Consider the following 25,729-nt stretch of genomic DNA (forward strand, 5'->3'; position numbering starts at 1 on the left):
TACTAGTTCCAATAAAAATATATTTCTAATAAACTGGCTATATAAAAAAATAGTTTTGTGCTGTTTTAAAATTAATACAATACTTAAATAATATTCATTTCATCATCATATACTTAAGAGTAAGTCTCTTGTCGGTGGAGCAATTTCCATGTTTCGCGGTCCTCTGCCTTCTCTTTGACAGCCTGATACGACACGACGTTGAGTTTTTCCTTTATTTGATGCATGTACGCTCTTCATTCATTTAATAATTCCAAAATTCATTTCAATTAATTTAATAATTACTTAATTCTCCTAAAACATCTTCATTACTAACTAACTGGACGGATTAGCTTTGCATACTATATCAATCAACATTTAAGATGACATTTTCTTAAAATACCTATTACTTATATTTGGAATGAAGTTAAACCATACCAAAATGAACTACTTTAATTTTAGGCGGTTTTTGAGCAGCGTTTTCTGTAACAAATATAATAATTGTTAGGGTTAGATACATTATATATAATATAATTATAAACGCGGCATGAGAGTATACAATATACATACCTACTTTTATAAAACAACTAAATTGTTTTAATGGCCAAACCACTAGTTTGGCTTTAGTAGCACACAAATGTTTCTAGTAAATCTAGTTGTTTCCTTAAACTAACTAAAACCTAATGGGGTTGGCAACTGATAAAGGTTTGTATAGATGGCGCTATCATAGTTTGCCCCTTTTTCTATGAGACTGGCTTTAAGGGCATCCAGGGCATAAAATTCCATTAAAAAAACAAAAAAATTACAAAATTCTAGGGATTGACAGGGCAAGTAACTGGCGCCATCTGCTAAATTCGACCGGCCAACCCCACTACTCACGGTCATGCAAGAGCGAAAGGCAACTATTTGAGTAGGTGTTACTTTCTCGCTCTTGTGAGTAGCGGTATCACTCGATACGTGGTTAAAAACCGTTTAAACGATGATGCGATATTGCATCATCGGCATTGATTAGATTAAACATCAGGTATTTTAAAGCCTCGAGGCTCAAACGTTATGGGTAGTGATAATAAAAAAAAATGATTATCAGTAGGGCTCTTTTCTCTAACAAATTTCAAAAGTAAAGACATATCCGGAAGAAAGCATGATATACTGGGCATACATGTAGCTAATGTAGGTAATTCTGAAAAACTGCAAAATTGGACATAAAAATTAAGCGTTTTAACCATGGTCCCACTGCTTTGACCCACAGTGGGTCCACGGGTATTTTTTTTACCCATTGTCACAGTGTTCGCCTGTGGGTCTAGGGGTAATTTATTTTTACCATGGTCCCACCGCAGTGTTCCTTTTCCAAAAACCTACCTAGATTTAGAGTGAAGTCCGTGAAAACATTCCACTTTGGGGAAAAAAGCGTAGGTAGGTTAGGTTCGTTAGGTAGCTTCAGATGCCCGAAGGGCAAATCGCCCAGAAATAGGAGCCCCGCGGGACTCCGTCAAGTCAAGTTTTGACGGAAATGTTTTTTGAAGAAAAAAAAACCAGTGTGGAGGGACCATGGATGGTAAAAATAAATTACCCGTAGACCACTGTTTAAAACGGTGGGACAACGGGTAAAAAAACCGCGGACCCACCGTGGATCAAAGCAGTGGATCCACGGTTAAAACGCGAAAAATTAAACACCAATTTCACAAGTACATAAGCTACATGCATGCCAAGTTTCACGCTTTCTTCGGGTTGGAACTGTACTTTGAACTTAAAAGCCGGAATATCATGCTGAATTTGTGGGATGAATTGTTTTGGTGAGAAATGCAGTCGTGCGGTGCGAGTACCGTGCGTCATGCCTGTGCGTGTGCGTCATGCGTGCGTCACATTTAGTGTTGCCATGTTTGGCCTTTTAGTCAACAGCACAATTTTCATCGCGCTGTGCGTGTTGCCAGGCTTCTGCAAATTAATCAACGACTCAAAAACGGTGACCCAATGTTTTTTAATTTTTTTAATTTTACGGCCGCCAAATTTTAGTCTGTTACGGTGCCGAAGCCTCAAGTAAGTGTGCCGGTACGTTGTACGTTGATTAATGTCGGTGAGTCGTACGTTACAATTAATAATACGACTGCTTCAGAGCTGTCATTTAAGGCAGTCTACTGAGTGAGAAATTGTCGAAATTAAACTATCGTGAGACATATTTCAAAATATTTAGATCACTACGGTTTCACTCACAATTATTTTTCACACCAAAAACATGTCGCCAAAAACGACTAAAAATAATAGTGAGTGAAACCGTAGTGAGAAATTGAACGCGTATCAGCGTCATGTGATAGACAAGGACAGCGTGGTTCGTCACCTTTCGCTGTCATACATCGGTTTCGTTAGACAGCGAGAACTCTGGGCTATAATCGAAAATCGTAGTTCGTAAATTGCGGACATTTTTCTCTGTCACTCAAATTACACCTTCATTGGAGTAAAAGAGAAAGATCCTCGCAATTTGCGAATTTCGGTTTTCGCGGTAGCCCCTCTGTACTTCGTACACAAGGGCCTGACACTCTTCGATAGAGAAAGGTAGTCTTATTGCGATTCATATAAGAGGAAATTGAAAATAGTGCCATGCTTTGTCTTTATCACCGACCGGGCATTTTTTCATGGTCAATTTATAAGAGTGAAAGAGAAAAAGGATTATGCTGCCATACATGAAACTGTCTGTTTGTGTCTTTGTCTTACCCCTGGTCGCTCGGTTTCATGTCTATAACTACTTGTATATACCAGGGAGGTCTCACTTCGCGGTTTAGGTACATTTGACCGGCGCGCCTCCCGGGCAGGAGTATGGCAATGGGCTGCCGCTCGACTCGCGCAAAATTGAAAATACATAATGCCTTCGAAACCTAAATCTATAGATATTGTTCTGTTTACGGATGTCTGAATAAACGGAAGAACAAGGAAGCAGAAATAAAAAAAAATTAAATTACGGACTATATTGACCGACATATTTTCAAAGGAATAAGTACTTCTGTGGCATAACTACTTCCGTGACAATCAGACATACTATCTCCGGATAAAAAAACCATGTTTACAGAATCAACGTTTGTAATTCCTACATATTTATCTTAAAAATAATAAATCAGTAGGTATAGGTACAAAAACTTGTCAAGTGACAACCCCGTGCCGACACTCACAGCTCGGTCATAAAACTGCGGCGCGCAAAGAAGATTCACGGTTCGTGCGCGGTTATAAGTTTCAATTTTGCTTGCAGGCGGCGAGTATAGGTATAATTTTATACCTAAACCTGACTTTTGTAAAGGAGTGAATTTTCTGTACGGTAGTACTATTAGTTATTCTGTGTATATACTATGTATATGTTCGTACAGTTTTATCTATTCCGTGGTGTTCATGCAATGCTGGTGCGTCAAGCGTTGTGCGTCGTGCGGCGTGCTACACTTCGACGTAGTCGTTGGTACCGAGCGGTGCGTGCGGCGCGTGTGGCGCGTGTGGCGCGTGCGGCGCGTGCGGCGCGTGCGGCACGGGCGCGTGCGGCGCGAACGCCGCGAGGTAGTTGTGCGGCGCGCACAGCGGCAGGCTGTCGGCCAGCTCCCGTGCCACCGAACCGACGTTGCCTTCCTGAAAAAAAAAAACATTTTTTATTATTATTTATTTATTCTATATTAAAATCTCACATTAAATCAAACTGAAAAGTGCCGTGAACCCCTATCGGGTTTGTATCGACACTGCATTCGTGGATACATTTTACATTTAAACATTGTTGTGATACATAGGATAAACAAAAATTATATAAAGTTACTAATGAGATTGTTTAATTACAAGAAATAAAACTAAATAGCTCCCACTCAAGTACACAACCGTTGTATAGTTAACGCTATCTACTGAGCTCGTTCACTTACATGTACTAACAATGGCATTCTGTTAAACAAAAGCCATTATTTCTTTTGTGTGAGCACGTGGCCTTTGTGCCTAAGACCACGTGCTCAGGCACAAAGGCCACGCGCTCACACAAAAGAAATAATGGCTTTTGTTTAACAGAATGCCATTGTTAGTAGGATTATATACCACAGTTTACTTACTGAAGCCACAACAGCGATAGTGACGGTGTCCGAGAACTTGACCTTATTTTTCTCTGGTTTCTGTCGCTCGTACCCGTCCACTTTTATCGTCCGCTCCGATGATCCCGGCCTGTACCCGTTGTACCTGCAATAGGGCGCCAGGTCACAGAATAAATAATAGTATAGGTATAAGAGATTCACTCAAACAAAACGCGTCTATTACGACAGATATGGCCGCTAGGTGGCGCAAGCGCGAGCAGGCGTCCGTTCCGTAGCGGTGCGCGGCAACTATGGCTAGACACCAAAATTGGTGTAGGCCGCATGTACTTGTAGCGACGCGACGAAATCGCGGAGTGAGCCACGCCCGGCCAGGTTAAATAAATAACAGTGGTTCTGTGAGCTGTAGACCAAGCGAGTCCAAATCCGCCATTTTGAAAAATCAAAAAACATGAATCGACAAATAATCCATATAATTATCGAGTGCTTAGCCAAGATGCCAATCGTTTGCGCTGTAGATGGAGGAGTTCCGTTCCGGTGTTCATCAGCAGTTACATTTCACCAAATATCACTGTTTAAATATATAAATAATTTAAGTTTAAGTTTAGTTGCTTAACATAGTATTAAGTACTAACATGCATGGACCATTATGAAGTCTGAAATAAACGAATCTTTTTTTTTTTTTTTTTTTAATGTAATTCCTTGGTTTTGAGATGAAAATAAGTCGCTATATGTACCTATATGCTTATAAAATTTGAGGAGTTCCGTCAACTCCTCACGGAATTCATCATCAGAACTCAACCTCGACAAAAATGTAGATTAAAACCTTATTTGCTGAACAAACTTAACGAAGAAGACATATCATTGAGGTGTTTCGTTCCGGTCTTCATCTGCAGTTACTTCATCAAATGTTAATTCAAAAAATGACATTTTTCCGAATGGAAATACTTGATTTGTTAATGAAAATACAAAAATCGATGTTTGTATGACAAAAATGTGACCAATAAATTTTAATTTTCAATCGAAAAAATAATTTACAGTACAATGGTGCTACTTTTTCGCACTAGTGCGGGAATGAGCACTTTTCGTGCATATATCGAAAGTTTAAAGGGCCATATGTACTGTAAAACGTTGTACGATACACGTGCGAAAAGGTAAATCGCAACTCGTGTCGATTTAAAACACTCCCTGCGGTCGTGTTTTAATTTATCGCCACTCGTTTCGAATTTCCTCTTTTCCGCACTTGTATCGTAAATAACTATTTCCAAATCGGTTAAAAATCACGGACTCTGAGGTAACCAACATAAAAAAAAACTTTTGGAATTTTGAACTCTGTTAAAAAACGGAACCCTCGTTTTCATAGAGCCTTACTACTAGTAAGTCTTCTAAAGAAGGTGCCTCGGTTAAGACTCACGGTCGCCGGTATTATCTCTGTTATAATCTGGAAATAAATACAGCTAATGATAACATTAGCTATAAATGCAATTGTGATAATGTCTAACAAAACAATGAATCCAAATAGAATTAAGATAAGCTGGTACTAGGTGCTTATGCACATCTTTTAACTGTGTTATTAACCCTTTAGGTTATTATTCAAATAAAAGGTTTAGGTTTTAGGTTTTTTTCAAATAAAATAAAATAAAATAAATAATTATAGAAATGGACGATAGTGACAATCGCAAAAATATTACGAAAGATTTGGCCCTCCAGCTGTTGCAGATAAATGTTATTTTCAATCATTCGTAGTTTTTGTGTGAATCAAAATGAGAAATATGTACTTTCGTCAGTATGCGGTGGTGTTCGCAATAAACCTGAACTGCGTGAGCTTCGGTCTGGGCACAAGCTGGCCATCCCCCGTGTTGGTGAAGCTAGCTAACGACACAGAAACCATCGGTAAACCTTTAGAGCAAAATGAAGGATCTTGGATTGTTTCCACTTCTTTCCTAACTGGATCTTTGGGGTACGTGGTGTCATCTGTTTTGGTGGACTTTATAGGCCGGAAGCATTGCGTGATACTGTCGAGCGTCGTCAGGATGGCTGCAGCTCTCCTGTTCCTGTTCGCGAGGGACGTGTGGGTGCTCATATTGGGCAGAGCCATCATTGGGCTCTCAGAAGGCATCATATTGAGTGTAATACCGGTTTACGCCTCTGAAATCGCCAGTAAAGAAATCCGGGGAGCTCTCGGAGTGATGCTGCAGATATTTACCTCCATCGGCTCTGTGATCATGCTCAGCGTTGGACCCTTCATCTCATATTTCCATCTGAATCTCATGTTTACTTTGATCACCCTCGTGACCAGCATACCTACTATATTTTTACCTGACAGCCCGAACTTCTTATATTACAAAGGTAGAGAAGAGGAATCCAAAAAAGTTCTAATCTTCTTAAGAGGTTCTGAATTCAACGCTAATGAGGAACTAAAGGAATACTCCACAAATAGGAATTACGAAAAATCAAGTATGCTGACAATTTTCCGTAATAAGATGTTTCAGAAAAGTCTTGGAAAGTCTGGATTCATTATTATAATCCTCTACTTGATTGGATTCAATTGCGTCATGACGTATCTTCAGACGATTTTGGACACAACGCAAACAAACATAAGGTCTGGAGTGGCGTCTGGCATCATCGGTGCCATAAACCTTTTAGCAAGTTTTTCGACTCTGATGACTACAGATAGGTTTGGAAGAAAACCTATTTTGATATGTACGCTGCTTGGAATGCTTGTAGGAATGGTCGGTCTTGGAGTATTCTTTAAGCTGACTGAAATGGGGGCTGAAGTGTCCGGGTTTTTGAACTATCTTCCGCTCATATCTCTGCTTTTAATAGTGATTTGCTACAGTGGCGGCCTCGGATCTTTACTCTGGGTTGTTATAGCGGAACTTTTCGATGACTGTTCCCGTGGTATCGGGATGGCGACCACCCTTCTTATAGGAGTTGTTCCCTCATTCTTGACGCTGAGATATTTCTCGCCTCTGGTAGACAGTTGGGGGCCGGCGCCGGTTTTCTGGGCATCTGCTGTGTTCTGTGCCGTGCTGGCGATGTTTGTGGCGCTTAGATTACCGGAGATGAAAGGGAAGAGTTTTGCGGAGATACAGCACGCGTTGGGGAATAGTTCTGTAACTAATCCCCAAACATTTGAGCTGACGCCGAGGATAGAATAGGCGGCGCAATTAAAATTAGAGTGTGTGCAGGGCCGAATGACGCGCCCGCAACATGTTATATATCATGTACAACGAAGCATGTCAAATTATACAAGTTCTTAATGACAAGTTAGATTACACAATCTGATTTTGTATTAAAATTAATTTTACACTTTCCACGTGTATTTTCTCTATATTTCCGATTTCTTGCTCCGCTATGATTTAGGGTAAGTACCTATATTTGTTCTGATTATTTATTTCTTGTGGATAATTCTAATCGTGCAAACAACAGAAGTATAAATTGTGACAATAAAACATATTTATTTACTGATTTTATTTTATTTGGATAGTGGTCTTACCATACTTGTAGGTATAGTATAGTATTCGGAATTTTGCGATATTTTATAGTTTCCGATTTTTCTTAACTTACTTGAATTGAGCATCCCATACAATCGTACATATCACATATTATTCGTAGCGTCTTACAACTAATTTTGCGATATTTTATTAGTTATTGATTTATCGTGACTATGCTCTTTGGAATTAACACTTAGTATAGTAGAGTACCAACAGTCTCCTGAATCTGGTGTCACAGTGCCCTACTAGTGCAGTCTGGCGGCACTGGAATTCCGTTCATATGGAGTCAAGAGGTACTGTTTATAACATATTTTAAGTAGTCTGTAAGTTGCTAACGTAGAAAATAAGTTTTATTTGTTACTAACATTTCTATGGACTAATTACTTATGTCTGATACAAATAAATTTAATTGAATATAACAAAAACACACATATAGGTACCTGTACATAGAATACCTTAATATGCCTTAAGGTAGCAAAATGACGTCATTTTGCTACCTGGATAGCTGTACATACCCAGGAAGCAAAGTGACGTCCGCGACGCCATAATGACGTAATAATGACGTCATAATCACGACGCTGACGTAATAATGACGTCATAATTACGTGTAAATGCTACCTGGGTAGGATTCAGCACAGTTTGATAAAATGTATATGCGCGGTATACCTTCTATACTACTCCTAAACCAGTAATTATTAGATTTATTAGTAAGCTAATCCGGTGGGCTAAGTCGTTGACATAGCCCACCGGATTAGCAAGCTGAAGTGGCAGTGGGCCGGTCATATTAGGCTTAGAATCGATAACCGTTGGGTTAGAAGAGTTCGTCGATACAGACATTTGATCCTCAAAACAAACCTATTCGACTGATACCATAAAAAAAATTAACTACCCTATAGCGTGCAATAGGAGAGGCCTCTGTTCAGAAGTGGACGAGAGCAGGCTGATGATGATGATGAATTATTAGTAACTAGCTTTTGCCCGCAACTACGTCTGCGTGGACTTAGTAACAGCAGCTAAAGTAAGTATAGCGCCTGGAAAAATTCTCATAGCAATCTTTCAATTTGAGCATATTATGCACACAAATTAGCAGGCACTTCATTAATTATCTCAATTCCACCCCGCTTTTTATTTCCTCAGGGATGATTTTCGGGATAAAAACTTCTTCCTTCTCAGGGACTCAACCTATCTATGCCAAATTTCATCTAAATCGATTCAGCGGTTTAAGCATGAAGAGGGAACACACAGACAGACAGACTTTCGCATTTATAATATTAGGATGGATTGACTCTTTTATAATAAATACAGAGTAATCTTACCTGTACATAGTATTAGGAGATTCTTCTCTCAGCTCAGTTTGGTACAAATGTCTAAAATGCGCCTCCGGCCGCGGTATCACTTCTATACTACTCCTATAATCATTAGCACTCGACTCTCTTCTATAATCATTGGGCCAGTCATCTTTGACATCTGTGTTCCATATAGTATTGTTCTTTTCTAAATACTGATGTAGGTTGGGTCTGATGCTGGTGGTAGGGGGATGGGTAGGGGTGGTGGGCACGGGGAGGAGGGAGGGTAGGGGTGGGCGTGGGAGGGGGAGATGGGTGGAGGAAGACGATTCGGAGGAGCATTGCGAGCATGAGTCGGAGCAGACGGATTCTGAAAAAAAAAAATGATATTTATAAAAGTTATCGCATCTGTATCAAATTTAAGAGCCCCGTAACGAATTTATAGATTTAGTCGTTGAAATTTTACACCTTTTGTTATATCTAAATAACAAGTATTGGTTTCTATTAGCACGTCTTCTCATCTTGCCTTTTAATAATGAGGTCGCGAGCGTGCGTCACCGGTAATATATGACGAGAAGGGGCGGTTTTTAAAAATTCATCAAAAAAATATGGTGGTAAATTATACAAAATGAGAACAGTTTCAGCAAATGTTGTAGATTGTTTAAGTATCAAAATTTAGTTGAAATTTTGTCGATTTTCAGAGAAATTGTTCCAATACTTATAGCATAAATTCCCAATTTAGCATGTTTTTAAACGAAAAGAAAGAAGATAACTAACTTGTCCACTTTTGTACTAAATTTACAATAACAGGCAGCTTTTTTTATGCCAATTGGTAACTTTTTCCCTACATTTGGGGGTTAAAAAAATTCGACCCAATACTTTTTAGGTACTTTTGAAACTGTAATTGTCTGGGAGCTGGAAAAACATGGACTCGACAAGCTAACGACATCATTGGAAGGGCTTAGAGGAGGCCTTGGCCCAAAAATGGGTACCTTACCTAGAATGTAGGATAAGTTAGTGTTAAATCTATTTTGTAATATTTTGTGAGAATAAAGAAAATTAGAGGGGCAATGGGTAATGGCAAAGATAGATATAACTCCGTTATAGATGGATACAGTCTAAGGAAAAAATGTGCCTCAAAAATCAAGAAAATTAGATTCTCGATCAGATGGCGCCACTACCTTTAGCCTACTCTCGAATAGATGGCTTTGACGGTATCGTTTGTTATTTAACAATTTTAACACATATCAGTGAAAGAACATGGGTCAAAATAATATAAAAATAATTAATGCAAATAAGATCGATGTATTTTATTAATAAGTTTTGTTTTTCTTAGCTCAGTATATTAAGAGTATTGAATTGTGGGTATTTAATAAGTAGGTATTCACATTTAGAAATTAGTATTAGTTGAATACGTTGTAAAATTTTAGTGCTAACCACCAATTATGTGTTAACATGTTGCTATTGGTGGGAACCTATAATTGGCTTTTTGTTATTTACTTATATAACTATTGTATAATTGATAGCTGTTGGTTCTCCGAAAAATAAAAAAATAAAAAAAATCATTTATCCATATAAAATATAAATACTTTTTTTTGATATTTTTATTTTTAGTTTACGATTAAACGAAACGACACGATTATTGTGTGTGTGTGTGTGTGAATCGTGTGTGTGTGCGTGTGAATTTACAGTGACTACAAAATAGACTATGACAGTACCGCTCTGTCCTATTACATCCTCTTTGGTAATGGTGAGAGGGGGTACAGACCTGGAGAGTTGTCGATGGTGGTAGCGAGTGCGGCCGCCTCGGCGGCCAGCGCGGGCAGTCCGGCGCGCGCGGCGGCCCAGCGCGCGTCCACGCACAGGTCCCACGCCGCCAGGTCCACGCACAGACTTAGGGCTTTCTCGACGCGGCCTCGCCTGGGAACGTTTTTTTTTATACTAAAAAAAACCGGCCAAGTGCGAGTCGGACTCGCGTTCCAAGGGTTCCGTACGTTACACAATTTTAACAACGTATTTTTTATGTGAAATGTCTTTAAAAAACCCGTAGGGGTCGGATCAAAAATAATTAATTAAGTCCGACTCACGCTTGACTGCACATTTCTAATAGGTTTTCCTGTAATCTATAGGTAAAGATCTATTTTGTGTATTTTTTTCAAAATTTTTGACCCAGTAGTTTCGGAGATAAAGGAGGGGGGGGGGGGGGGAATGGTCATTTTTTGCCTATTTTCTTGAATAACTTCTAAATTATTTATCTTGAAATTATAAAAAAATTTAAATTCTCACAATGAGTTACTTCATTTGATATATAACACGATATAGTTTAAAAAATTTTTTTTTAAATTTTCTCATTTACTTCCCAAAAGTGGCCCCCATGTTTAAAATTCATTTGTTTACGTTACATGTCCGTCTTTGGGTCACAAACTTACATATGAATAACAAATTTCAACTTAATTGGTCCAGTGGTTTCGGAGAAAATAGGCTGTGACAGACGGACAGACAGACAGACAGACGCACGAGTGATCCTATAAGGGTTCCGTTTTTATCCTTTGGGTATGGAAATAAAAATGACACTAATCTTCGAATTTAAATTATCGTAAGACATAAATAACTTTAAGCTGCGGCAAAAAAATTTTTTGTTTTTTTTTTACATGTCGCGCGAGTGACTAAATTGCATTGATATTGCCACTAACCTTAACAGATGATGAAAGAACTTCCTAGCGAGATCGTGCACCGCGGGCGCGTATTTGAGCGCGTTAGGGCCGTGCGGCGCCTGGGGCGCCAGGTAGGCGCCCAGCGCGGCCTGCGCGCGCGCCTCCGCGTCGGCGCGCAGGCCGCCGCGCAGCGCGCCGCCCGCCAGCGCCGCCGCGCCGCGCAGCGTCCTCGCGCCGTCCCGCTCCCACTCCAGCGCGCGCAGCAGGGACACGGCGTTGGCGGCCCGCCCGAGACGGATCCACGCCTGCACGATTATATACTTGCTCAAACCGAGGGGCCTGACACTCTTTGATAGAGAAAGATAGTCTTATTGCGATTCCTATAGGAGGAAAGAGGAGGAGGGTGGCATCGTAGGTAGATGGCGAAATACTGAAATTTATAAGAGTGAAAGAGAAAAAATTATATTCTGCCCAAATTTTATATGAATATTCTTTCTCTTCCCCCCGGTCGCTCGGTGGCGCGTCTATAACTACTTGTATTATACTATGTCTATGGTTCAAACCGAATAGGCATGATGACAGTAATTAAAAGTCACTAAAATATTATATTTATTTAATGAAACTTTAGTCGTAGAATACGAAAAACGATTTTTTTTGGCGAGATTGGTGAGATTGGTAAATGTTTTGTTAAAATAAAATTACAAAATACGCAAGTCCGCCATGATTCGGTGAACACCAATGGGAGCGAATGACGTCACATTCATGTTAACAAATATCCAAAATACTGAAAGTACTGGTTCTCCTGCTATTTTATTTACGATTCACGGATTCAATTCGGTTTAAGCTAAATATTAATTAATAACTTAAGTCATGGAACAAGGATTTACTAAGGTAAACAGTTCTAATTTGCCTAGAATCGATGTGATGATGCTTGGAAAGTTTTTACAATCAAACCGAAGACTTTTGTTTAGCAGAATTTAGAAATGTCAAAAGTTCGTTGTAAGTTACAACAAACAATATAATTATATAAAAATCATACTAATTTAAGTAATTAACTTAATCCAATCGCTTTTTATGTGTATGCCATAGCAGGTTAATATTAGAATTTGTCATGGTCATTACCTATTAAAGAGAACACTGTTACAATCGTTATCAGTTCAAGATGCGAGACCCGAATTAAAGCGAATTAGACCCGCCGCTGAACGACGCCAGTAAAAGAAGCTTTCTGCGTTCGCTCCGCGTTGCTATAGGAGATTCAACGCGGCTCTAACAGTAAGCATATAAATACCGTCATAAGTTCAGGATGCGAGACCCGAATTAACGCTAAAGACCCTCTCAACGACGCCAATAATAGAAGCTTTCTGGGTTCGCTCCGCGTAGCTAGGAGATTCGACGCGGCTCTAACAGTAAGCACATAAATACCGTCATAAGTTCAGGATGTGAGACCCGAATTAACGCTAAAGATCCTCTCAAAGACGCCAATAATAGAAGCTTTCTGTGTTCGCTCCGCATTGCTAGGAGATTCAACGCGGCTCTAACAGTAAGCACATAAATACCGTCATAAATTCAGGATGCGAGACCCGAATTAACGCTAAAGACCCTCTCAAAGACGCCAATAATAGAAGCTTTCTGGGTTCGCTCCGCGTTGCTAGTAGATTCAACGCGGCTCTAACAGTAAGCACATAAATACCGTCATAAGTTCAGGATGCGAGACCCGAATTAACGCTAAAGATCCTCTCAAAGACGCCAATAATAGAAGCTTTCTGTGTTGGCTCCGCGTTGCTAGGAGATTCAACGCGGCTCTAACAGTAAGCACATAAATACCGTCATAAATTCAGGATGCGAGACCCGAATTAACGGTAAAGATCCTCTCAAAGACGCCAATAATAGAAGCTTTCTGGGTTCGCTCCGCGTTGCTAGGAGATTCAACGCGGCTCTAACAGTAAGCACATAAATACCGTCATAAGTTCAGGATGCGAGACCCGAATTAACGCTAAAGATCCTCTCAACGACGCCAATAATAGAAGCTTTCTGGGTTCGCTCCGCGTTGCTAGGAGATTCAACGCGGCTCTAACAGTAAGCACATAAATACCGTCATAAGTTCAGGATGCGAGACCCGAATTAACGCTAAAGATCCTCTCAAAGACGCCAATAATAGAAGCTTTCTGGGTTCGCTCCGCGTTGCTAGGAGATTCAACGCGGCTCTAACAGTAAGCACATAAATACCGTCATAAGTTCAGGATGCGAGACCCGTATTAAAGCTAAAGATCCTCTCAACGACGCCAATAATAGAAGCTTTCTGCGTTCGCTCCGCGTTGCTAGGAGATTCAACGCGGCTCTAACAGTAAGCACATAAATACCGTCATAAGTTCAGGATGCGAGACCCGAATTAACGCTAAAGGTCCACCGCTGAACGACGCCAAAACAAGAGGACCGCCGCGTTCGCTCCGCGTGGCCAGGAGATGCATTCGACGCGGCTCTCTGAAAATATAATATATTAAAACTTGAAAATCAATTAATAATACATTACATTAGCGTTCCATGTAAATTTAAGTTAAATTAATTCAAACTTCAAAAATAGCACTGCCAGATTTCTTAATTCTGAGCTTCCGTCCCAAAAAGAACTAGGAATAAACTTGACTAGCATTTCTGATTTCAAATGGCTATTTTGGTTCAATTACGATATTTAATAGTTCATGAACTGTAGACACTAGACACAATTATTACCGCAGTATATTGGAGAGGTGCGGGGGGTGCGGCAGGGCGGTTAGCGCGCCGTCGAAGCACTGCAGGCCGTCGGACGCCGCTAGTATGAGCGATCCCGCCCAACGGACGTCCGTTGCCACCTGGATCAATAAAAAAAGACATAGGACTTTATTTCAGTCGCGATTGAATGGAATGGCTTTATTACCGATTAAATAAAATTTTACATGTATTGTATGACATAATGTACAGTTGGACAATAAATTAAGCTAATAAAAAGTAGTAATATACAGAATATTAAGCGTAACGCGCTTCGCGCGCTCCAACTATATGGGCCCGGGGAGCGTGCAGGCGGTGCGCTCCACGCTTGAGGAGCGCATCAGCTGCACGCTCGCGCTTCTATTGTGAGATATATCGTTGGTCAAACCAAATTGGCAGTAAAAAAGAACAAAATAGTACATTTTACAACTAGTGTGAAAAGACATTTCACACGTGTTGTAAACGACGTTTTTTAATACAATTGCGAAAAAATAATAAATTAATATATCATTAGTAGAATCATACCACCAAACCAAACCAAAACCAAAAGTACCTATACAGCCCTTGATACTTGAGCTGCCGCAGCCCGCGATACCTTCATACTCGTGCGCGCCCCGGCCGCGGCCGCCGCGGGCCCGGCGCGGGTTGCTCAACGACACCGAGGAGTAACGAGTGAGGCCCCAGTACCTGCTCAAGCTAAATTACATAAAAACTGCGTTTCGAAACTATAGTTTGGAACTAAAAAGTAAAAAGCACTAGTTCGAGAAATTGAGTTTCTCGCACGCTACGCAGCCACAAAAAGTACCACTTTTTGAGCAACTGTATTAAAAAAACCTATACTCATCCTTTCTTTTGTGGGTGCTAGTACTAGTGTAAGACAAAGATAGTATGATTCTCTCCGTCTATGTTTGAAATGAGACAGTCCTTTGACAAATTATACTCACCGAGCCGAGCCTCGCCTCGTGCGTGAGACCAGCGTGCATGTGCAGCACGTGCAGCGAGCCGTCGATGCAGGCGAGCAGCACGCGAGCAGACGCGCGGCGCACGCAGCGCGCGGGCGCGGGGAGCGTGCAGCTGGTACGTTCTACGTTTGTGGAGCGGAGGCGGGTCGCGCGCAGTTCTGATGTTGGGGCGGTGTAGCGTAACCATTCTATGGTTACACCGCTCTGTGCGAAAATAGAGACGGTATGGGCGACTCAGAATTTAACAAAAGAATGTCCTTAAATGGGGCATTTTCTATGAATACGCCATCGACAATAAGGTCTCTTACCTGTCGATGGCGCTTACACCGCACAGCGTCGCGCGGCATTGTATTCATATCGGAGCATCGTTTATAATGGCATAAGCGCCATCGACAATAAGGTCCCTTTTTATAGAAAATACCACAAATATATTGAATGTGGCTTTAAGATTCAAGAATGGCTTAATTTGGTTTCTAAGTTGCCAAGTTGGTAACATTGCGACGTTAGAACTGTGACAAACAAACAAAAACAAACATTCGACTATAGAGATAATCTTAAGTTGACTTAGTGACATCATAACAACTTTATTGCACAATAGTTATTTGTACAACAAGAGAGGAAAGTTGTTTTTCTTGCGAGTGTTGATTTTGAACCCCGAGAAAGCGAAAGATCCTATAATTGAATCACGAGCGAAGCGACTCAAAAACACGAGATGTAAAATAACTTTGCTCTCGTGTGGAACATATAATTTTTCACCTCAGTAGTGAGAACATATTAAAGGTTAAACTGTATTTCGAATTTGTAATAGACCCCGAAGTATGAAGTGGCAGTTCCTGGCCTTCACTAAATCACAGACTAAATTAAAAAACAAACAATTTGTTTTATTGCATTCTCTGTGTTATGGTATTTGTTTTTCACCTCAGCAGCTCGAACAAGCCTACTTTCGTCACTCCCTGGAGTGACAAATACCATAACACAGAGAATGCAATAAATGTGTACAAAGGCGAACTTATTATCTTAAAGGATCTCATCCAGCTAACCTTTAAGCAGCTGTGGCAGCTAAATACGAAATACACAACTTTGTTTTGATATAACTTGCTTCCGACATATCACTCTTAGAACATAAGTATTACTACTTTATGGTGATAGAAAATCTTTAAACACGGGCTATTTTACGTTTTCCATTAAAACCAATTTATGTCTCAGCGCATTTGATGTATCATTTATGGTTTATCATAAAAATATTGCACTTATTCCACTTTTAAACTGCTAGATTCATATTACATTACTCTTCTATGTTTATGACCATGTAATATGCTGATACTATGTATTTTTATATTAAAGCACAGGGCGGACACGCTATACATCAAAAATCACTTGCGTTTCTATGTGTGAACGGTACGTCTGTACACGCGTCATGCGTGAAAGTGTGAGTAAGTTGCTTAAAAATAGTACTGAGCGGCCGGCAAACGGCCGTCAATCTGTTGTCGCGGGGCGAGGTAATTCGAGTCGGGGCGGGACGGTGCGTGGCCGTTCTGTATTATAATACTATTACTTATTCTGTGGTTAAGGTGCATTGGGATAACCTAGAAAGCGGGGTAATTTTTTTAAATGGCATATATCTACTAAACTACAGTTTGGCAAGCAATTTTCGTTAGTAGAAAATCGCGGCAAATTTAACAATGCAAGCGGTTGTCCTTCGTTATAACGCTTTTTGTAGTTATTTTTTGAATGCGTATTATTAAGTCGTACGCCAGACAAGTAGACATGTTCATGTTTCTATCCGTTTTTGGAAAACATAATCCATCCAAAACAAAATAAAATCATTTTTATATGTTCCAGAACTCCTACAGTTAAACTTGCTTACTGTAGTTGAGTAAAATATTAGATAAGAATGATACCTGTACTACGAAAATTATAACGCTTTTTGTAGTTGTTTTTTGAATGCGTATTATTAAGTCGTACGCTAGACAAGTAGACATGTTTCCATCAGTTTTTGGATCGTAATCCATTCAAAATAAAATAAAATCATTTTTATATGTTCCAGAACTCCTACAGTTAAACTTGCTTACTGTAGTTGAGTAAAATATTAAATAAGAATGATACCTGTACTACGAAAATTATAACGCTTTTTGTAGTTGTTTTTTGAATGCGTATTATTAAGTCGTACGCTAGACAAGTAGACATGTTTCCATCAGTTTTTGGATCGTAATCCATTCAAAATAAAATAAAATCATTTTTATATGTTCCAGAACTCCTACAGTTAAACTTGCTTACTGTAGTTGAGTAAAATATTAGATAAGAATGATACCTGTACTACGAAAATTATAACGCTTTTTGTAGTTGTTTTTTGAATGCGTATTATTAAGTCGTACGCTAGACAAGTAGACATGTTTCCATCAGTTTTTGGATCGTAATCCATTCAAAATAAAATAAAATTATTTTTATATGTTCCAGAACTCCTACAGTTAAACTTGCTTACTGTAGTTGAGTAAAATATTAAATAAGAATGATACCTGTACTACGAAAATTATAACGCTTTTTGTAGTTATTTTTGAATGCGTATTATTAAGTCGTACGCCAGACAAGTAGACATGTTTCCATCAGTTTTTGGATCGTAATCCATTCAAAATAAAATAAAATTATTTTTATATGTTCCAGAACTCCTACAGTTAAACTTGCTTACTGTAGTTGAGTAAAATATTAAATAAGAATGATACCTGTACTACGAAAATTATAACGCTTTTTGTAGTTATTTTTGAATGCGTATTATTAAGTCGTACGCTAGACAAGTAGACATGTTTCCATCAGTTTTTGGAAAACGTAATCAGTTCAAAATAAAATAAAATCATTTTTATATGTTCCAAAACTCTTATAATTGAAATTGCTTCCTTTATTTGAGTAAAATATTAAATAAGAATGATATGAAAAATAAATGATATAAATTATTTTAATTTATTTTATATTTTTTAGTATGTAATGTTTGACGATCATAAGAAGATAAGCATAATTTTGACATTGATGCAAATTTATAGTGTAATTTTTACCCTGAAATAAATAAATCTAAATCTACCTTATGGCACGCAGTCTGTTCAATGATGTGAATGATATTGTCATTTGCTGAAGTGATCTCAGCACACAATGTTTCATTCTCGAATTGATGGTACGCCAGTAAGCTCATTTGCTGCCTGGAATCAGAAAAAATAAATGTATTTGTTATGTTATTTATTTATTTATCGTATGGCATATCTTTACATGTCACATCTTCATCTTCTTCCTCGCGTTGTCCCGGCATTTTGCCACGGCTCCATGGGAGCCTGGGGTCCGCTTGGCAACTAATCCCAAGAATTGGCGTAGGCACTAGTTTTTACGAAAGCGACTGCCATCTGACCGTCCAACCCAGAGGGGAAACTAGGCCTTGTCGGGATTAGTCCGGTTTCCTCACGATGTTTTCCTTCACCGAAAAGCGACTGGTAAATATCAAATGATATTTCGTACATAAGTTCCGAAAAACTCATTGGTACGAGCCGGGGTTTGAACCCGCGACCTCCGGATTGCAAGTCGCACGCTCTTACCGCTAGGCCACCAGCGCTCCTTTACATGTCACTGCATTTAAAATTAAAATGTAAAACTAGAATCCTTAAAATAATCCACGGCTTTCCCAGTCAAGGTCTTGAGCTCTTCCAAGTTGCCACCGAATTTGGTGTTGGGGCATTCCTAGCACCATGTGACGGATAGTTTGTTCCGGTTCTCCACATCAGCATGCTGCCGATTCACACCATCCCCATTTATTCCATTTATGTTATTTTATAACAGAATATCTCACAAACAGATTTTGATTATTTGCCTGAATGCGATTATGATTACCACGTTGGCTGTCGTATACGGGGCATTTCACGTCAAGCGGGCAGCAAAAAAATTGTCAGGTTCTGGATTTTGTTCATAGTTGGATTAATTGGACCTATATGTGAATTAAAAAATTTGGCATCATTACTTTTTTAATATATTGCTTCGTTAAAAATTTATACGCATTTGAAAAAACTACAAAATTTGAGGAACGGATTTTTTAAAAATTATTATTGCAATTCTTTCAGTGGATTTAATTATAACTAAATAGTGATTATTTGAGAATATTAGTTGATTTCTTTGAAAATTTATAAAAAAAGTTTTTTTTATCTTTTTTTCATATAACAAACCGGAAGTTAGTATTAAATATCTTTTTTTTTCCAACTTCGCATTTTTTTATATTTTTTATTTTTACACAATAATGTAGCTTATGGTGTACTAATGTCCTATAAAAATTTTTATAATGGCATCTCGATTGGTTTTGAAGATTCATGAAGTAATTCGAAAGTACTGCGCGACGCTCCGTACTGAGAGGTAGTTCTATGTGGCAGTCTTTAATGGCCAATTACGGGTTTTTTTACTTTTGCGTAACGGAATTAAAGCAATAAACAATATTTCATCGGTTAAGATGTAGAAAAGCTAATGATGTATTATTCAATCGTGCCTTGTAGCGCTATCACTGATCAACCATATCTTCGAACTGAAAACAAAACGTTTATGCTTTAACAAAACACTAGAGGTAACTTAATAACTATAGCTAGGTTTAGGCGGGGTATGTCACATGCTTAAGAGGTCACTTTCGAGTTAGGTCACGTTCTGAGGACGTCACTTTCTGTACGTCACATTCTGAGTTTGTCACATTCCGAGCTCGTCACATTCTGAGTACGTTACTTTCTGAGAACGGCACTTTCTGAGGACGTCACTTTCTGTGAACGCCACTTTCTGAAGCCCTCGCTTTCTGAGTACGTCACTTTTATAGCATAGTAAGATTAAAGCGTATACCTGCATGAACAATGGATACCAGCAATCATAACAGCTGTACGGCATACGGCCGTTTTTATGCCGTACAGCTAATATGATTGCTGGTATCCATTGTTAACGCAGGTATACGCTTAAATATTACTTTGCTATAAAAGTGACATACTCAGAAAGTGACGAACTCAGAAAGCGAGGGCCTCAGAAAGTGGTGTTCTCAGAAAGTGACGAACTCAGAATGTGACGAACTCAGAATGTGACGTACAGAAAGTGACGTCCTCAGAACGTGACCTAACTCGAAAGTGACCTCTTAAGCATGTGACATACCCCGCCTAAACCTAGCTATAGTTATTAAGTTACCTCTAGCGTTTTGTTAAAACATAAACGTTTTGTTTTCAGTTCCAAGATATGGTTGATCAGTGATAGCGCTACAAGGCACGATTGAATAATACATCATTAGCTTTTCTACATCTTAACCGATGAAATATTGTTTATTGCTTTAATTCCGTTACGCAAAAGTAAAAAAAAACCGTAATTGGCCATTAAAGACTGCCACATAGAACTACCTCTCAGTACGGAGCGTCGCGCAGTACTTTCGAATTACTTCATGAATCTTCAAAACCAATCGAGATGCCATTATAAATTTTTTTATAGGACATTAGTACACCATAAGCTACATTATTGTGTAAAAATAAAAAATATAAAAAAATGCGAAGTTGGAAAAAAAAAGATATTTAATACTAACTTCCGGTTTGTTATATGAAAAAAAGATAAAAAAAACTTTTTTTATAAATTTTCAAAGAAATCAACTAATATTCTCAAATAATCACTATTTAGTTATAATTAAATCCACTGAAAGAATTGCAATAATAATTTTTAAAAAATCCGTTCCTCAAATTTTGTAGTTTTTTCAAATGCGTATAAATTGTTAACGAAGCAATATATTAAAAAAGTAATGATGCCAAATTTTTTAATTCACATATAGGTCCAATTAATCCAACTATGAACAAAATCCAGAACCTGACAATTTTTTTGCTGCCCGCTTGACGTGAAATGCCCCATACCAAAAATAATGAAATAGTAAAATGGTATTTATACATATAAAATGTGCCATCTTCAACCAAAAGGGTACTTATTGTCGCTTGACAGTAAGGCGCGCTATTTCCATATAGCTTCAATTAGAAATCAACCTTATGGACAAGCGACAATGTGGTACCTTTTGGTTAAAAACGTCACAAATAATTTACCGTTTTAGGGTTCCGTACCCAAAGGGTAAAAACGGGACCCTATTACAAAGACTTCGCTGTCTGTCTGTCCGTCTATCACCAGGCTCTATCTCATGAACCGTGATAGCTAGACGGTTGAAATTTTCACAGATGATGTATTTTTGTTGTCGCTAGAACAACAAATACTAAAAACAGAATAAAATAAATATTTAAGTGGGGCTCCCATACAAATACAAAAAACGTAATTTTTTTGCCGTTTTTGCGCAATGACACGGAACCCTTCGTGCGCGAGTCCGACTCGCACTTGGCCGGTTTTTTAGGGTTCCGCACCCAAAGGGTAAAAACGGGACCCTAATACTAAGACTCCCCTGTCCGTCTGTCTGTCACCAGGCTGGGCAGGCTGTATCTCATGAACCGTGATAGCTAGACAGTTGAAATTTTCACAGATGATGTATTTCTGTTGCCGCTATAACAACAAATACCAAAAACAGAATAATATAAATATTTAAATGGTGCTCCCATACAACAAACGTGATTTTTTTGCCGTTTTTTGCGTAATGATACGGAACCCCTCGTGCGCGAGTCCGACTCACACTTGGCCGGGTTTTTTTTGGAACTGTGTTTCCACCTACCCTCGTATCAGATACAGATGCAGATTGGCCTGGTCCTCGAGAGCGGGGCTCCAGGGCGCCGGCTCCACCGCGGCGGCGCCCCACACGAGCACCCGCACGCCGGACCCGGGCCCGGGGCCCTCGCACCAGGACACCCTCCTTTCAGTACGCCGGGACCCTCCCAGTTCTACTGTCTGCAAATGTATATATTTGTGCTTAATATATTCCTGTTAATCCTTTAAAAGTATTTACAAAAAGCCTTAGTAATGAAATTTAGATATTTAATTATTTAGTTATTATAGGTAACTTAAACTAATCTAGTGTAATCGAATTTAAACTCTCGTGAGACATATTAACTTAACTAACTTAGTAACTTTTGTTAGTGCTCGAAAATGGAGACCTTGGCTCTCCGAAACATGTCGCGCGAGTGACTAAAAATATAGGTAAGTGAGTAAAACCGCTAAGTAAGTTATTTTTTTTTTAATTTATTTATCACAAAAAAAAACTTAAATGGTAGTTAATCTAGTGTATTCACGGAATACTTTAACTACTGTGCTGTGAGTATATTATAGTATATCACCATCCCCCATGATGAGAATCTCGTGAAAGCCGAGAAGGACAAGTCCAGTGAGTACCTAGACTTGGCTCACGAGATAACCGCCATGTGGGATGTTGATTCGACGATCATTGTCCCGACAGTCGTTTCAGCGAACGGTCTCATAGCGAAGAGTCTCGACCAACACTTTGAGAGACTCTCGCTAGGTGGTTGGATCAAGGGTCAGATGCAGAAGGCGGTGATCTTGGACACGGCGCGGATAGTCCGCCGGTTCCTCTCTCTACGGCCCTGACCACCGGCAGCTTGGGCCCTACCCCTACCCTACCCTACCCTAGCACGAAAGACCGATTCGTGGAGTAAACGACTACTCGAGTGGCGATCATGGGGGGAAGAGCGTCCCCAGATGCGTTGGGACGGCGACATCAAAAGGACTGCGGGGAAGAAGTGGATCGAAATCGCATTGAACCGTGACGAATGGCGCAAAATGAAGGAGGCCTACACCCGAAGGGTAGAAAAGAGCTAAAGAGTGAGTGAGTATATTACACACTAGAACCCTTCCTGAGGTAAGGCCTCTTTAAAAGTATAAGTGTAACGGCCCGGCCACGACATCGTGCGGCGGCTGTAGCGGCGAGCGGCGGCCATAGGTGGGAACGAAAGGTCCGATCGCTGTGTCTCGCTCCAACCTATGGCCGCCGCTCGCCGCTGCCGCCGCCGCGCGATGTCGTGGCCTACTATATCAACCTTATGGCAAATCAGAGAATTTGTAGGGGGTGCAATATACCTATACACCCAACACACACACTATATAGATCAAAATGATTCGAATTAAATAATTGAATTGAATTGAATATTCATATTCATTCATACTCATCATAATATTCAATTTAATTCAATAGGTAGGCAGAGACCACGGATTTCCACTTGCTACGATCCTGACATACGTCTTTCGCTTCCTTCACTTTCATAACATTCCTCATACACGCTCGCCGGTTTAGGGTGCTCTTGACCTGGCCTTTCTTCAGGATTTCCCCGATCTGATCAGAGAAAGTCCGCCGAGGTCTGCCCCTTCCAACTCCCGTTTCTATCTCTTCCTTATACACTCTCTTTGTTAGCCTTCTTTCACTCATTCTTTCCACGTGTCCAAACCATCTCAACATACCTTTCTAAATTTTTGTCACTACATCTTCGCTCAGTCCACACTTTTCCCTTATCACACTGTTCCTAATTCTATCTTGTAATCTCACACCACACACACTTCTCAACGCTCTCATTTCCACTGCATTCACTTGGCTCTGATGCCTCTTCTGCCATACCCAACTTTCGCTACCATACATAAGTGGAGTAATATATGTATTTAAATAATGCACATTCAAAGTAACATATGTCTTTGGTACTAGTTTTTGTTACTAGATATTGTATTACAAAGAAAAAAGAGCTAGTGAATTGAATGTTGTACACAGAAAACTATAACATAAATAAATAAAGAGGGTTCTGATAATGTGTGTGTGAAATAATTACATAGGAAAGTATTATGTGTATGTAACTTACTTGTATGTGTGGATCTCTGTCCTTGATACGGCATGGTTGAGCATTCGGTACACTTTTACCAAAAGTAATCAGTGTCGCTGTTCGGTCTGTATGTGTGAACAGTAAGTGCGACTTGCAGAATGCAACTGCAACAGGAATGTTTTATAAATATATATGTGCAGTTATACCCTCCTAAGGCCCAGCCATACAAATGAAACACCCAAAATTTTCCACTGAAATTTGAACCTTTGTGCAGGGAATAGAGTTGATTTTTATTGTAATAGAGTTGTTCCAATTGAATATGGTTTAAATTTTAGGGCTTGGGCCTTAGGAGGTTAAGACAAAAATACCTCATTGACAGTTGTCAATATGGAACTACTTATGTAAAAATGCAATAACAAATAGACCGCGGGCCAGGAACAGATTTCCATGACCAATCGCCTCCCGGGTGAAAACTCGTATAGTGGTTAATGTATGATGAACCCTCGTGAACGTCAGCTGCCGCTCCATTGGTGGGTTGAGGAATAGCAGCAAATAAATTCTATAAAAAAAAAACTGCTGACGTTCACCAGGGTTCATCATACCGCTAACACAAACGCAAAGGAGCCTCGTCTGCCAACAAACCACTGCATGAGTTTTCACCCAGGAGGCGATGACTGATGAAATTTGCGCCTGGCTTGCGGTCTAAAATTGTCCTTTCAAACAATGGAAAATGTGGTACACCCGCCATCCATACTTTCAAAGTCTATGCCATGCCAGTGCTAATTGTGCAGTTGAGTACACAATCGTCTTTACAAGCCAACATTAAAAAAATATCACAACCTGTCAGTGTCTACAAGCATGTAAATATATTTTGGGAATATTGGCTTGTACAGATGTTTGTGAACTCGACTGTACTAGCATCTATTGTCTGTCAATTTTAGAAAATAAAACAAACCTCCAGTAACAGACTGTCCAGATATCTTCCCAACAACATATCTATCAAACAAAATCTGTGTCACATCCAATGTACTAGGCTTCACCGTGAGGTAAGCGATGGCACCAGACGAAAACACTATTACAATCAAGTTCTCATTCAACCATTCGCAGTAAACGGCTGTGCGTTCTCGAAAATTAGCCTCGAGTTTCCTGAGCTGACGAGGGTTCACTGCCGTCCAATGTCCGCCTCGACGCTCACAAAAACTCCTCTTGCCACTATCATACACCGACTCCTCAGATTTCTTCTTCGTTTCATACCTATAAACAAAATCCCGCTAAGTAAAGAACAACAAAAAACTTTCGCACGGCGTTAGCAAGTTTACCTACTTGTAACTTTTAAAGTCCCCGTTTTTCAGAGTGATGGATTCGTCGCATGTCAGAAATTTAACATTGTAACTATACATCGTCACGATAAATATGCGTATGTTGAGCCAGCACACATTTTTTGGGAAGTTTTAGTTATAATTATTTACTTTAGAAATTGTTTCTTTTCGCTTCGCTTGACCTTTTGACAGTTCCAAGACAAGTACGTTTTTTTAAACAATTTTATTATAGCCTGGATGCGAGTTCTTTAAGCCAATAAGATTTTGACAGGTATAGTTAGTCAAACTAAATTGTTAGTAAATAAGAAGAAAATAAAACTATAGTCTGGCATTAGCAAAAGTTATGAAAGTCGAAGTTGAAGGGTAAATATTCATATCATTGTTTTTAATATTTGTTGTTATAGCGGCAACAGAAATACATCATCTGTGAAAATTTAAACTGCCTAGCTATCACGGTTCATGAGATACAGCCTGATGACAGACGGACAGACAGACAGACAGACAGCGGAGTCTTAGTCGTAGCTGGTAAT

At 39.4% G+C, this 25,729-nt stretch overlaps 2 protein-coding genes across 2 annotated transcripts; one reads left to right on the forward strand and one right to left on the reverse strand.

Annotated features, from left to right (window-relative positions):
• Positions 1–31: 31 nt before the first annotated feature.
• On the reverse strand, positions 32–25,394 carry LOC134744994 (WD repeat-containing and planar cell polarity effector protein fritz). The gene is made up of 14 exons (XM_063678955.1): positions 25,204–25,394; positions 24,836–25,134; positions 23,920–24,044; positions 21,837–22,009; positions 18,231–18,345; positions 15,140–15,361; positions 14,181–14,299; positions 13,814–13,934; positions 11,493–11,758; positions 10,568–10,719; positions 8,830–9,169; positions 4,041–4,164; positions 3,328–3,579; positions 32–459 (listed from the first exon to the last, which is right to left on the reverse strand). The coding sequence occupies exons 1-13, from the start codon at positions 25,278–25,280 to the stop codon at positions 3,394–3,396; spliced, it is 2,319 nt and encodes a 772-aa protein (XP_063535025.1). The 5' UTR covers positions 25,281–25,394; the 3' UTR covers positions 32–459; positions 3,328–3,393.
• Positions 5,762–7,231, forward strand: LOC134745197 (facilitated trehalose transporter Tret1-like). Its single transcript, XM_063679197.1, has one exon. It carries the CDS (start codon positions 5,780–5,782, stop codon positions 7,175–7,177), a length of 1,398 nt encoding a protein of 465 aa, XP_063535267.1. The 5' UTR covers positions 5,762–5,779; the 3' UTR covers positions 7,178–7,231.
• Positions 25,395–25,729: the final 335 nt, after the last annotated feature.

This window comes from Cydia strobilella, chromosome 1 (assembly GCF_947568885.1).
Source record: "Cydia strobilella chromosome 1, ilCydStro3.1, whole genome shotgun sequence".
Taxonomy (NCBI): Eukaryota; Metazoa; Arthropoda; class Insecta; order Lepidoptera; family Tortricidae; genus Cydia; species Cydia strobilella.

Bases quoted from the DNA above. Each gene is read 5' to 3' on its own strand.
- LOC134744994 (XM_063678955.1), bottom strand. From the start codon at position 25,280: ATGTATAGTTACAATGTTAAATTTCTGACATGCGACGAATCCATCACT. The intron at 18,346-21,836 runs GTAGGTGGAAAC...TTCTGATTCCAG, and splicing joins CATCTGTATCTGATACGAGG to GCAGCAAATGAGCTTACTGG. The intron at 4,165-8,829 runs GTAAGATTACTC...GCCCTATTGCAG, and splicing joins TCTCCTAATACTATGTACAG to GTACAACGGGTACAGGCCGG.
- LOC134745197 (XM_063679197.1), top strand. From the start codon at position 5,780: ATGAGAAATATGTACTTTCGTCAGTATGCGGTGGTGTTCGCAATAAAC.